The sequence below is a fragment of the Schistocerca americana genome, chromosome 2 (genome assembly GCF_021461395.2).
Source record: "Schistocerca americana isolate TAMUIC-IGC-003095 chromosome 2, iqSchAmer2.1, whole genome shotgun sequence".
Taxonomy (NCBI): domain Eukaryota; kingdom Metazoa; phylum Arthropoda; class Insecta; order Orthoptera; family Acrididae; genus Schistocerca; species Schistocerca americana.
In genome coordinates, this window is record NC_060120.1 from 365,558,159 (window position 1) to 365,573,530 (window position 15,372).

Consider the following 15,372-nt stretch of genomic DNA (forward strand, 5'->3'; position numbering starts at 1 on the left):
GGAATAATTATATTCTTCTTGTAGTCTGAAGATATTTTGCCTCTCTCAAACATCTTGCTCACCAAGTGGAAGAGTTTTGTCATGGCTGGCTAATACGAGGCTATCAGTAGTTCCAGTGGAATGCTGTCCACTCTCAAGGCCTTGTTTCGACTTAGGCCTTTCAGGGCGGTGTCAAATTCTTCACGCAGTATCACATCTCCCATTTCATCTTCATCTATGTTTCCTTCCATTTCCATAAAATTTCTCTCAAGTACATCACCCTCGTATAGACCCTCTATATATTTCTTCCATCTTTCTGCTTCCCTTCTTTGCTTAGACTGGTTTTCCATCTGAGCTCTTGACATTCATACAGGTGGTTCTCTTTTCTGCAAAGGTCTCTCTAATTTTCCTGCAGGCAGCATCTATCTTACCCCCCAGTGATGTATGCTTCTACATCCTTACATTTGTCCTCTAGCCATCCCTGCTTAGCCATTTTGAACATCTTGTCGATCTCACTTTTGATACTTTTGTATTCTTTTTTGTCTGCTTCATTTACTGTATTTTTATATTTTCTCCTTTCATCAATTAAATTCAATATATTTTCTGTTACCCAAGGATTTCTACTAGCCCTCGTCTTTTTACCAACTCAATGCTCTGGTGCCTTAACTATGTCATACGCCGAGCGAGGTGGCGCAGTGGTTAGACATTGGACTCGCATTCGGGAGGACGACGGCTCAATCCCGCGTCCGGCCATCCTGATTTAGGTTTTCCGTGATTTCCCTAAATCACTCCAGGCAAATGCCGGGATGGTTTCTCTGAAAGGGCACAGCCGACTTCCTTCCCCATCCTTCCCTAATCCGATGAGACCGATGACCACACTGTCTGGTCTCCTTCCCCAAAACAACCAACCAACCAACCAACTATTTCATCTCTCAACCCTACCCATTGTTGTTCTATTGTATTTCTTTCCCCTGTTCTTCTCAACTGTTCCCTAATGCTCTCTCTGAAACCCTCTACAACCTCCGGTTCTTTCAGTTTATTCAGGTCCCACCTTCTCAAATTCCTACCCTATTGCAGTTTCTTCAGTTTTAATCTACAGTTCATAACCAGTAAATTGTGGCCAGAATCCACATCAGTCCCTGGAAATGTCTTACAATTTAAAAACTGGTTCCTAAATCTCTGTCTTACCCCTATATTATCTATCTGAAACTTTCCTGTGTCTCCAGGTCTCTTCCAAGTATACAACTTTCTTTCATGGTTCTTAAACCAAGTGATAGCTGATTACGTTGTGCTCTGTACAAAATTCCACCAGGCACCTTCCTCTTACATTCGTTACCCAAAGTTCATATTCACGTACAACTTTTCCTTCTCTTACTTTTCCTACTATTGATTTCCAATCCCACAGACTACTAAATTTTCGCCTGCCTTAACTATATCAATAATTTCTTTTATCTCACCATACAGTTCTTCAATCTCTTCATCATCTGCAGAAATAGTTGGCATATAAACCTGTACTACTATGGTAGGCCTGGGCTTCATGTCTATCTTGGCTACAATAATGCATTCACTACACTGTTTGTAGTAGCTTATACACATTCCTATTTTTCTTATTCATTATTAAACCTACTCCTACATCACCCATATTTGATTTTGTATTTATAACTCTGTATTCACCTGACCAGAAGTCTTGTTCCTGTTGCCACCAATTTTCACTAATTCCCACTAAATCTAACTTTAACCTATCCATTTCCCTTTTTAAATTTTCTAACCTACCTGCCCAAATAAGGGATCTGACATTTCACGCTTCAATCTGTAGAATGCCAGTTTTGTTTCTCCTGATAATGATGTCCTCCTGAGTAGTCCCCTGCCCAGAGATCCAAATGGGGGACTATTTTACCTCCAGAACATTTTACCCAAGAGGACACCATCATCATTTAACCACACAGTAAAGCTGTATGCCCTCGGGAAAAATTACGGCTGTAGTTTCCCTTGCTTTCAGCTGTTTGCAGCACCAGCACAAATGATTACAATTTTTAAAAAATTGGATGATAAAACAACGGAAAATCCAGGATGGAATGTAAAAATATGAGAGAAGTAAAGTTGCTATTCACCATATAGCAGAGATGCTGAGTCACAATAGGCACAATAAAAAGATTCACACAATCATAGCTTTCAGCCATTAAGGCCTTTGTCATCAGTAGACACACACACACACACACACACACACACACACACACACACACACACTTCTGCAGTCTCAAGAGAGCTGAAACTACACTGCAAGCAGCAGCACCAGTGCATGATGGAAGTGGCGACTGGGTGGGGGTAAGGAGGAGGCTGGGTTGGGGAGGGGGAGGGATAGTATGGTGGTTGTGGCGGACAGTGAAGTGTTGCAGTTTAGACAGAGGGTAGGAGAGAAGGTGCGGAGGGGGTAAGTAGCAGAAAAGAGAGAAATAAAAATAATCATAAAAATAAAAGAAATTAAAAGACTGGGTGTGGTGGAGAAACAATGGCTGTGTAGTGCTGGAATGGGAACAGGGAGGGGGCTGGATGGGTGAGGACAATTACTAACGAAGGTTGAGGCCAGGGTGGTTACGGGAATGTTGGATGTATTACAGGGAAAGTTCCCACCTGCGCAATTCAGAAAAGCTGGTGTTGGTGGGAAGGATCCATATGGCACAGGCTGTGAAGCAGTCATTGAGATGAGGGGTATCATGTTTGGCAGCGTGTTCAGCTACAGGGTGGTCCACTTGTTTTTTGGCCACAGTTTGTAGGTGGCCATTCAGCTTGTTGATTGTCATGCCTACATAGAATGCAGCACAGTGGTTGCAGCTTAGCTTGTAGATCACTTAACTGGTTTCACAGGTAGCCCTACCTTGGATGTGATAGGTAATGTTAGTGACCGGACTGGAGTAGGTGGTGGTAGGAGGATGTATCCTTACCCCCTCCCCCCTCTGCAGCTTCTCTCCTACCGTCCGTCTAAACTGCAACACTTCACTGTCCGCCACTCCCACCATACTATCCCTCCCCCTCCCCCTCCCCACTCCAGCCTCCTCCTTACCCCCACCCAGTCGCCACTTCCATCATGCACTGGTGCTGCTGCTTGCAGTGTAGTTTCAGCTCTCTTGAGACTGCAGAAGTGTGTGTGTGTGTGTGTGTGTGTGTGTGTGTGTGTGTGTGTGTGTGTGTGTCTACTGATGACAAAGGCCTTAATGGCTGAAAGCTATGATTGTGTGAATCTTTTTATTGTGCCTATCGCGACTCAGCATCTCTGCTATAAAATTGGATGATTTATTCATAAGGAACAGAATCACAAACTGAGCAAATCAACAATGTGATTTTCCACCTCTGCCCATTATGCAAGCAGTTATTTGGCTTAGCATTGATTGATAAGGTTCTTGGACGCCCTCATGATATAAATTGCGCAAAATTCTGTCAAATTGGCATGGTAGATCAACAAAATGCTCCAAACATTCTCAGCTTAGGAGAGATCTGGTGATCCTATTGGTCAAGGTACGTTTAGTCAAGCATAAAAACAAGCAGTAGAAACTCTCTGCAGGTGTGGGTGGCATTATCTTACTGAAATTTAAGCCCAGGATGGACTGCCTTGAAGGGCATCAAAATGGGTTTAGAATATTGTTGACATACCATTGTGCTGTAAAGGTGTTGTGGATGACAACTAAAGGAGTCCTGATGTGAAAAGAAATGGCACCCCAGACCATCCCTCCTGTTTGTTGGGTCGTATGGTATTCCACCTTTGTTTTGGTTGTCTCCAGGGTTTCTTTGCTGGTACTGGGGCCCAATTGAAATTGGGACTCATCACTAAACAAAATTCTACTCCAGTCAATAAGATTTCAGGACAAAGAAGTGTCTGGAGACACCCCAGACAGCAGTGGGATACCAACCTGACTGTCACTCGCCAAAGGGCCTGACAACCAAGAGTAACGGTATGGGGTGCCATTTCTTTTAATAGCAGGAATTCTTTGGTTGTTATCTGCGACACCTTTACAGCACAGTGGTACATCAATGATATTGTATGTCCTGTTTTGTTGTCCTTCATGGCAAGCCATCCTATGCTTACATTTCAGCAAGATAATTTCCACACACACACGGTGAGAGTTTCTACTGCTTGTCTTCCTGCTTGCCAGATCTGACTTTGGCCAGCAAGGCTGCTGAAGCTCTCCCCAGTTGAGAACATCTGGAGCATTGTGGGCAGGACCCTCCAGCCAGCTTGGGATTTTGATGATCTAATGAGTCAGTAGGACATAATTTGGCATGACATCCCTCATGAGGGCATCCAACAACTTTATCAATCGATACCAAGCCAAATAGCTGCCTGTCTAAGGACTTGAGGTAGACCAAGACGTTATTGACTTGCTCAATTTGTGAAGCTCTTTCTTTCGAATAAATCATCCAGTTTTTCTGAAATTGTAATCATTTTTTTGTTTACTTACAGTACTCAAGTGTTGATCTTCTTCTACAATGTTTACTCCACACTGCACACTGCCACCCTCCTCTCCCCCGCCCCCACCGGCCACACAAACACCAACACACACTTTCATCCATAACCAAAATGACTTTTCCTTCATGGCTCATGGTGTGACATATCAAGTGATCCCTTCCTTTAGTCTTGTTTTCTTCCCAATTAGATTCAGTACCCCTTGATTAGCTATCCAGTCTGCCTATACAATCTTCCAATTCTTCTGTAGTACCTCATTACAAAGCTTCTATTCTATTCTTGTTTATTTACATTAAACATCAACGAATTTCTCTTTTTCAGAAACACTTTTCTTGTTATTGCTCATTTGCATTTTATATCATCTTTATATCTACTATCGTCAGTTATTTTGCTATCCAAGTAGTAACATCCATCTTTCCATGTTTTGCTTTCCATCCTATTCAACTGCTCTTCTATGCCCTTTACCATCTTTGAAATAATTACAGCATCATTGGCAAACCTTAAACATTTTATTTCTTCTATCCCTTTCTTTTCAAAGTTCGCCTTGGTATTTTCACTGTTTGCCCAATGTACAGAGTGATTGGAGATAGGCTATAACTCTGCCTGACTCCCTTCTCAACTACTGCTTTCGTATTATGTCCTTTGACTCTTGTAACTGCAGTCTGGCTTCTGTACAAGTTGTAGATACCCTTTTATTATCTGTTTTTATGTCTGATACCTTCAGAATTTCAAAGAGTGTATTCACGTCAACATTTTCAAAAGCTTTCTCTAAATCTAAAAATACTATCAACATGGGTTTGCCTTTCTTTAACCTGTCTTCTAAGATACGTTGTAGGGTCAGTATGACCTTGCTGTACCTACATTTTTGATCTTCCCCAATGATGGATTTTATCAGTCTTTCCATCCTTCTGTTAATATTTGACGATAATAATGTACAACAATCACTTATTAAACTGATGGTTCAATAATATTCATAATTGTCAGTGCTTGACTGTTAACAAAACTATTCTATTTATGCAGTGAGGTCTTTCCCTTATCTGCTCTACATTTTATTGCAATTTATCACGGATATCTCTTTATGATACTACACACACACATATTTAATAGCACTGATAAATGAGATTAAGCTTGAGCAGTGATGTGTTCTCTGATGTGCAATTCAGTGTTGAAACTGTTGTCGATGTAATTACAGCAAAAAACTGATAAAGGCAGTTTCTTCTGCAGGCATGTTCAGAGGTTTATTCACTGGTCATTAGTTGTCTGCAATTTAACCTCAATGACAGTAATCATGTAAATCAACTGACTTGAATAATTTATGAAGGAATTCAATCTGCTGCACAACAATTGCTGCCCCATTTTAACTAACCATCACAAAGAACAACAATGTATTTCAAGTTGCTTCAACCATGACAGTTGCATTTTTAAATACCTAAATGGCCTATAATGACATAAATTACTTTTGGATTAAAGGAGGCCACTGATCAAAAAGCAGAATGGTTGAGTCATTGATAGGCACACACAAAAGAAAAAAAACTTGCTAGTTTTTGGAGTAATCATTTTTTGAGCTAGAGTAAAACACACACATGGAGTGCATGTCACCCTACTTACATTTCTTCACAACCTCAACATCTCTCCCATCTGCTCTACCTGGTCCTCTTGTACCCTGGACGTTGACCTTCTCCTCTCTGGTGGCTCCACCCACACCTTTGTCCACATTAAACCCACTACTCACCAACAGTACCAACATTTTTACAGATGCCTCCTTTCTATACCCAAAAATCTCTTCCATGCAGCCTTGCCACTCATGGACAACGTATTTACAGTGATGGGATTCCCTTGCTCAATATGCTGAAGACCACACGAAGGCCATCACAAACAGCCAATACACTCCAAATCTAGTCAAACAGATTTTAAATATCATATCCTCACAAATGCCTTATTCCCCACCACATCCAAGAATCAGTTACAAAGGAGCATTCCCCCTGGTCACCCAATAGCACCCTGGAACGGAACAACTGAACCACATCCTTTGCCAAGGCTATCATTCTCTCTCATCCTGCCCTCAAATGATGGACATCCTACCCAAGATCCTTCTCATCTAGCCCACCCAATCTACACAACATTCTACTCCATCTGTATGCCATGTTCATCCCCAATCCGTTGTCACAGGGATTATAATCCTGTGGCTGACCAAGGTGTGTGACCTGCCATATCCACCACGCAGCACCTCTTACTCCAGCCCTGTCACAGGCTTATTCTACCACGCCACAGGCCAGGCAACCTGTAAAAGCAGGCATATCATATACCAACTCTGCTGCAAACCCTTTTATGTCAGTATGACTACCAACCAGCTGTCCACCATGACGAATGGCCACCGCCAAATTGTTGCCAAGAACCTAGTTGACCAATCAGTGGCACAACATGCAGCTGAGCACACCATGCACAGTTTTAATGGCTGCTTCACAACCTGGGCCATCTGGATCCTTCACTCCATCACCAGCTTCTCTGAACTACACAGATGGAAGTTATTCTTACAACACATCCTCCACTCCTGTAATCATTCTGGCCTCAATCTCAGATATAATCCCTGCACCCTCCACCCAACAGATTCCCCTTCCTTTGCCCTGTCACACCTATGTTACTTACAGGGTGCACTGCTCTTCACCAGCCTATACAACTGTGCATTAAATGCATAGCTCACATACCTGCCACCCCTCCCTCTTGCATTCCTAGCTGGCAAAGCAAGTGTCTCCCTCTAAGCCACTAGCCACACCCCCCTAGTCCCTCTCCCTGTCTCTAACACCCACTATCCATCCCACCTGACACTACCCCAAAATAACTAGTCCACCCACTGAGAAACATAGCACTAGCACTGTTAGTCTAGCTGGCAACATGTAAAGATTGAGGTGTGTGCTTTTTCTGCCTTTTACTTTAGCTCATCAAAGGATTACTCTGAAAGTAAGAATGTGTGTGTGTGTGTGTGTGTGTGTGTGTGTGAACACGCGCATGTGCACACCTATCAACAACTCAATGCTTCTGCTTTTCAGTGTGTGGTCTTCTTGTATTCAAAAATATTTACATTCTACAATAACTTTCCTACGGCATCAATGTATTGGTGTCACTGAAATTCCCAACAAAGAAATAATTGCATATGAGGTCTGTAAGAAAAGTATCTGACCTTTGGCCAGGAGGGAAAAAACCCGGCTTACCTGGAGTGCTGGACACCTAATCACCCCCAAAGTAGTCCCCTTCAGACTCCACAAACTGCTCCCAGCAAGTGCCACCACTATTGCAAGCATGCTGAAAAATCCTCTTTTGGAATAGAGTTTAGGTCAGTGTCGTTGCTGCCTTAATGTTCTCTCATCTGAAATTGCTTTCCTTTCAATGGCTTCTTGAGTTTGGGAACAGCCAGAAGTTGCAAGGGGGCCATATCAGGAGTCAGGAGATTAAAGAGCCTGTCGACACACAGGAATCTGGTTTTTTGTCAAAAAAAAAAAAAAGTCTCAATCAAGTGTGAGGAATGTGCTGGAGCACTGTTGTGATGGAGGTGCATCATTTCTCTGTTGACTGCAAGTCTGGTCTCCTGCACCACATAGCATCAGGTAGGCAATGGAGGACATCCCGGTAGTACCCTTTGGTGATTGACTCTGTGGTGCGTACTCATTGTGTATCACACCACAGGAGTCAAAGAAAGCAGTCAGGATCACTTTGGACATTGCTGTGCACTTGGAAGGCCTTTTTGGTCTTGACGATGAGGAATTCTTCCACTGTGACGACTGGTATTTGGTTTCCGAGTTGTACCTGTATGCCCAGTGCTTGTCACCAATGATTACGGTGTTTACGAAGTCAGGGTCAGTGTTTGTGGAGTCCATCATGTACTGTGAGACTTCAATATGAAGCTGTGTTTGCTCCACTGTCAGCAGCTTTGGCAAGAATTTCGCAAACACTCCCTTCATGGCCAAATCTTGAGACACAATGGAATGTACTGAAAAAGTGCTGATGCCCACCTCTTCTGCAATTTATCTCATAGTTACATGACAGTCTCACATCACCACAGTGTTCACTTTGGCGATGACTTGGTCATTTTGGCATCATGATGGCCAACCAGAGCATGGCTCACTCTCCACTGATTTACAGCCACCTGTAAACTGCTTGTACCACTCCTTAATCTGTGTGATGCCCATAGATCGTCATTGAAAGCAATCTGAATCTTCCAAATGGTTTCCATTTGGCTGGCGCCCAGTTTCAGGCAAAATTTGATGCAGTAGCGCTGCTCCAGTCATTCCGTCATTTCCCTTGCAATGAAAAACTGATGCAAGCACTACACACAATCTCACTTAACTGCTGCTTGCCAGCAACTGACACAGTCGACAGTTGGGAAAAAAATCGTGCATGCGGATGAAGGTTCAGGTAGGCTGATGCAGGCATGCTAAATTTAAATCAATCAGGTGTTTGCAAAAGAAAAATAATGTTGGATACTTTTCTAACACACCTCATATAGTAATCAATTCTGCATTACACAGGTGAGTCCAAATACTTTTGATCAAGGATTATTTTCTAACACACCCCACATAACCACCCACATAAAAAAAAAAAAAACAGATTATGAAACCAGACTGTTGCTTAACTAAAATTGGTCTTCATGTTCAGTCTTCTTTGGACACTCAGGTGAAAAGTACACAATTCAACACTACTGTCCAATTAGTGTGTTTGTTCTCAATGCTCACTATTTTTTAAAAAAAAACACCACCTCTGTATTTCTTCTCAGTAAGTTTCCATGTACTCAAAAGGAGTCATGCTCCATACAGAACAATAATTAAAATTTTTAATTTTACTTTTTGCTTGTTGACGTACTGAGTACTGACATTGGTGAGGTATATAGATGCCTGAAGCAACGTTTATTATTTCCTGACAAAGATAAAAGAATTTGTGTTTAAGCATACTCTATTTACGTATCTTGCACCAGTTGTTGCAAAAGTCACAATATTCATGCATGGTTTGTATCCTTTTCTGCTCCGAGATTCCCATGGTTTGCTTTATGCTCTGGTGATTTGTTTATGGTTGTGAATGAAATATTCGTGGATAAAAATTTATTTTTCAAATTTCAACCTACACAGCGATCACAAAATTGCATTTCAAGATGTAAAATTCAAGAAGCCCACCTTCTTGAACTAATGTTTCCTTAAAACGACATTGCCTTTTTCCATTTTTAAATAATGTTTTCTTTGGAATAGCCTCAGTAACAATGAACTTGGAACTTTTTTATTTAAAATAATGAGACTGAAGCTGTTTCCAATATTCACGATGATTCAAAATTTCCTGTTGTTGTGACAAAGGTTTTGGTGTACTAGTCACATGATAAATCCAACTTAGTGTAGACATTAATTTTATACTGTGCAAAATATTATATTCATTAAATCTTACTAATTCAGAGGATTTGTTACTGCTTTTACAATAAAGTGAATTCTGACAGCATTAGTAATACAGTTTTATTAGCAATATAATTTCAAAATTCCAAATAATATTATCTTGCATAGAAGTTTACCTAATGATCTGTTTCTGTTAGGCGTTCAGTGGACAACTGATTTAAAGCCACTCCGAACAAACTGGATTAAAGAGTATCTTACAACTGCTCCATATCTCATCCTTGTATTTAAGCAGCTCTATAGCTTAAAGGAAGATGGAACAAAAGTCATACATTATTACAACGAGATGAGTGTTGCAATGGCAGCAGGAATACTCATCACAGCTGTACATGTAAGTATTAACAATTAATGACTTATTGCTCTCTCTCTCTCTCTCTCTCTCTCTCTCTCTCTCTCTCTCTCTCTCTCTAAATATGCACACAGTTAGTGTGTTTTGAAGAGATATGCAACTTCAAAATTATTGTGATCATCTGGGAAGAAATAACTGTTAAAAAACATTCTGGTCAATGACTGACTTTAACGTTCTCCAGACTGTGTTATACACTCCTGGAAATTGAAATAAGAACACCGTGAATTCATTGTCCCAGAAAGGGGAAACTTTATTGACACATTCCTGGGGTAAGATACATCACATGATCACACTGACAGAACCATAGGCACATAGACACAGGCAACAGAGCATGCACAATGTCGGCACTAGTACAGTGTATATCCACCTTTCGCAGCAATGCAGGCTGCTATTCTCCCATGGAAACAATCGTAGAGATGCTGGATGTAGTCCTGTGGAATGGCTTGCCATGCCATTTCCACCTGGCGCCTCAGTTGGACCAGCGTTCGTGCTGGACGTGCAGACCGCGTGAGACGACGCTTCATCCAGTCCCAAACATGCTCAATGGGGGACAGATCTGGAGATCTTGCTGGCCAGGGTAGTTGACTTACACCTTCTAGAGCACGTTGGGTGGCACAGGATACATGCGGACGTGCATTGTCCTGTTGGAACAGCAAGTGGTAGAACGATGGGTTCGATGACGGTTTGGATGTATCGTGCACTATTCAGTGTCTCCTCGACGATCACCAGTGGTGTACGGCCAGTGTAGGAGATCGCTCCCCACACCATGATGCCGGGTGTTGGCCCTGTGTGCCTCGGTCGTATGCAGTCCTGATTGTGGCGCTCACCTGCACGGCGCCAAACACGCATACGACCATCATTGGCACCAAGGCAGAAGCGACTCTCATCGCTGAAGACGACACGTCTCCATTCGTCCCTCCATTCACGCCTGTCGCGACGCCACTGGAGGCGGGCTGCACGATGTTGGGGCGTGAGCGGAAGACGGCCTAACGGTGTGCGGGACCATAGCCCAGCTTCATGGAGACGGTTGCGAATGGTCCTCGCCGATACCCCAGGAGCAACAGTGTCCCTAATTTGCTGGGAAGTGGCGGTGCGGTCCCCTACGGCACTGCGTACGATCCTACAGTCTTGGCGTGCATCCGTGCGTCACTGCAGTCCGGTCCCAGGTCGACGGGCACGTGCACCTTCCGCCGACCACTGGCGACAACATCGATGTACTGTGGAGACCTCACGCCCCACGTGTTGAGCAATTCGGCGGTACGTCCACCCGGCCTCCCGCATGCCCACTATACGCACTCGCTCAAAGTCCGTCAACTGCACATACGGTTCACGTCCACGCTGTCGCGGCATGCTACCAGTGTTAAAGACTGCGATGGAGCTCCGTATGCCACGGCAAACTGGCTGACACTGACGGCGGCGGTGCACAAATGCTGCGCAGCTAGCGCCATTCGACGGCCAACACCACGGTTCCTGGTGTGTCCGCTGTGCCGTGCGTGTGATCATTGCTTGTACAGCCCTCTCGCAGTGTCCGGAGCAAGTATGGTGGGTCTGACACACCGGTGTCAATGTGTTCTTTTTTCCATTTCCAGGAGTGTAGATATACAAAGTTGATAATTTTGTTATGAAAACCATATTTCTTATGAGCAGTTTTGATCCTCTTCTTGTCTTAAACGATAAAACAGATAACCAGTTCTGGAAATGCATATAATGTAATTTCATGATGAAAGTGATATGGGTGCAACAATTGTCAGTATTAAATTTATTATACCCCAGTATACCAACATTTGTGATTTTTACATAATAATCACAGTTATTTGGCATCAAACTCAACACTGAGTGTGACACATAACATCTGTATTCTGCAAGTCACCATAGTGCGTGATGGAGGATACATCTTATTCCAGTATTATTTTTCTCTTTTTCTATTCCATTTGCAGATTGTACATAGGTAGACAGATTGATGGTACCCCTCTGTATGAGCCTCAATGTCTCTCATTTTAGAGCCATCATTATTACACGAGATGTATGCTGAAGGAAGGAACATGTTTCTCAACTTGGAATGGAATGTGAAATCTCAGGATTTTGCGAGTAAGGTGTTATGAGATTGATGGTTACTTTCTTGTACCATTACTCGTTGCTACTGAATGATGGAGTGTCCTCCTCACTCCTTAGTACTCTCCACAGCTTCTTCTTATCTAGTACATGGCCTACAAATCATCTAAACTTATGCCCGAGATTTTCCATATTATCTTTTCCAGAGCTGAATGTTTGCTGGTGACTGCTCAGGTAGTTTCTAATTATTTTCCTATTACAGCTGTTAAACAGAAATATCTTCCTGCTTTTATTACCTTTTGCCCAATACCAGTGATCAATAATGTTGCAATAGCCTTGAAGGTCATAGAGTATTACATCTATGTTACCCAAATCAAAATATTTGGGCCTACTTGTTGCCAGCAGATACAATGCGTGTCCCTCTTGGATGCACTGTTTTACTGATTGCTCTAAATAATTTTTGCAAAATATATTTATTACAGTGTTTCACAATTATTTGCACTTGCCTTCAATTCTAAAAGCATGTGTGTGTACAAGTCTATAGCTGGCAGACTGACCTACCCCATTTCTCACCCATCAATTTGGTGAAATCCTCAATAGCATCATCCAACAATGTAGAGTTACAGATTTACCATATTTCGTTCATGCAAAGAGCAGGAGCATGTTTTATCACCCAAGACAGCATTAACAATGACTGATTATGGATGTCTCTCTGAAAGTCATCCTGGAACAGCTGTTTCTGTTCAGTGGGCACAAGACAGTTGTATTGGGAGAAAAGTGTTTGTTTCTCTGCAGCACACATTTTCAACAAGGTCCCACAACTACTAAAAGTAACAAAATGAATATTTTCTAATCAAAGCTCATCACTTTTTCTCTATAGGAGTAATATATGTCCACTTAATTTTGATTGTTCTCAAAGTAGCTTACTAAAACAAATGAAATTTAGAAATAATTTTTGTAATGAGGATTCAGAATTGTTACTTGGTCCACTCATCCTGATTTGGAGTTTTCACTGTTTACTCAAGTTATTTCAGATGGATGATATATTTGTTTGTACCAATTCATCTTTCCGTAACCATTATTAGTAGTTTGACATTAACAATGTGTACAAACACATTCTTACTGTGCACAAAAATGGAGATAAACATGAATACAAATTTCACTTGATTACTTGTAGGTTTCTCTCATATCATGCTAATAGTAATGATTTATAATACCTTATTTCAGTATGCTGGGCTTGTATCACTCACTAGCACACCACTCAACTGTGGACCAGCACTACGTAAACTGTTGGGACGGCCAGCAAATGAGAAACTTACTCTGTTGCTGCCAGTTGGATACCCTGCAGATGATGCTACTGTACCTGATCTCAAACGCAAGCCACTAGAAGATATACTGATTGAAATATAGGACACTAAGTATTTCTGTGAGCTACTATTTAGCTTACAAGGACACTGCCACAATAAAGTGCATTTTTTTCTTTACTTTTCTAGATTTATGAATACTTGTTATACATTAACAATTTTGTGTATCATTTATTGCACAATTCTTGTGTGGATTTGTACCATAAATACAGAAAACTTGTAACCCGTGTTCACCATCTTCAAATATGGAATTCATTTACCTTACCTTTTCAAAACTACATACAAATGACTCAGTCATGTGCTAAATGCTACAGCAGTATGGCACAGATACAGGCATTGCTTCATCACACTCAGTGTTTATCGTCCTGATTTACTCTCGCACACACAGGCCACAAAGAGATGTACAGATGTGTGGCAACATAAAAGAGAGCAAATGGAAGAATGATGTAAGTATTGTAACAAGTGTTACTTTCGTATCTTCCAGGAAGAAAAATGCAGCTACCCATTGGTTAAACTGTACCTTCATAATAATTTGCAGTTTCTCATTTTAAGACACCCCACTTTCTGAGACAATAATCAATGCATTTGAACACTGTAAGACACTGTGGAGTCTATGCAAAGCCATTCAAACTAAAGAGGCACATTGTCTTCAGGTGACTGTGAGACTATGCTGACCTGTACACTCTGGCATTATAAAAACTCGTCAACAGTTAAAATGGGGATGCGACTGATCATCCTTCCTATAGTACAGATCTGGTTGGCATCACGTGGCATCCATCATTTTTAAGAATTGGGTGGACAATGTTTCACCTCAGAGGAGAAACTGCAGAGAACAACAACAACATACCAAATGTATAAAATACAGTATAGACACGACTCTTGATCCTGCGTGTGTGGTACTGACATGTGAAGGTTTCTGTTCTTGTCTGTGTTGGGCAGAGATATTAGATGTGGTGAAAACAGTGGAGTGGAGCCACTCAATGCCATTAGTCATCATCATGACGTGCTTAGAGTTATGTATCTCCACAGTGCAGTGCATTATTATTATTATTATTATTATTACTATTATTATTATTATTAAGTTTATCTCTTGGTAAGGTATAAAGACAGATGAAACCCTCGGGAGATTTACGCAACAGTTCAAAGAAGCAGCTCATTTGAGGTCTTGAGTGTTTACTTGGCACAAGCTATCTTTGGCGGGTCATAGCACTTGAGACTTAGTATCACAGCCGATTGTGAACTAGCATAACAAACAACAACATTAGCCTTGTTCAACAACTTCTTGAGGGTGACAGGTGTCTCACGGCTGCCAAGATTGCAGGTGAGGTCGATGTAAGTCATGCCAAAACCTTTGCAGTTATCACATCTGCATCTACATGACTAGTTAGCAATTAACACTTAACTGCTTGGCAGAGGGATCAATGAACAATGCCCAGACAACTGATTTACTTATACACTTTTGAATAGTGCACTGGAAAAAAGACTAAAATTTTTTCATGCATGTTGTTATTTTATTAAAATGATCATTTGCCCTATATACGTGGGATTCAACAAAATATTTTGGCAACTGCAGTAAAAAGCTGGCAACTGAAATTTTGTGAAAAGATCTGGCTGCAATGAAAAGCACCTTTGTTCCTGTTTTAATGATTTCTATCCCAATTTACATATCATATCTGTAACATGCTATCGTGTTTCACGATAATACAACAGTAGCTGCCCTTCTTTGAACTTTCTTGATGTTGT

The 15,372-nt window shown here is 41.6% G+C and overlaps 1 protein-coding gene across 3 annotated transcripts in view; it reads left to right on the forward strand.

The window, feature by feature from the left end:
* LOC124595752 (iodotyrosine deiodinase 1) overlaps positions 1 to 13,843 on the forward strand; it is a 100,992-nt gene extending 87,149 nt beyond the window's left edge. For all 3 annotated transcript variants that reach the window (XM_047134628.1, XM_047134629.1, XM_047134630.1), the window contains 2 exons: positions 10,005 to 10,195; positions 13,493 to 13,843. In XM_047134628.1, the coding sequence (XP_046990584.1) occupies positions 10,005 to 10,195; positions 13,493 to 13,675 (374 nt within the window). In that variant the 3' untranslated portion in view covers positions 13,676 to 13,843. The remainder of the gene's footprint in view (positions 1 to 10,004; positions 10,196 to 13,492) is intronic.
* The last annotated feature ends 1,529 nt before the right edge of the window (positions 13,844 to 15,372 follow it).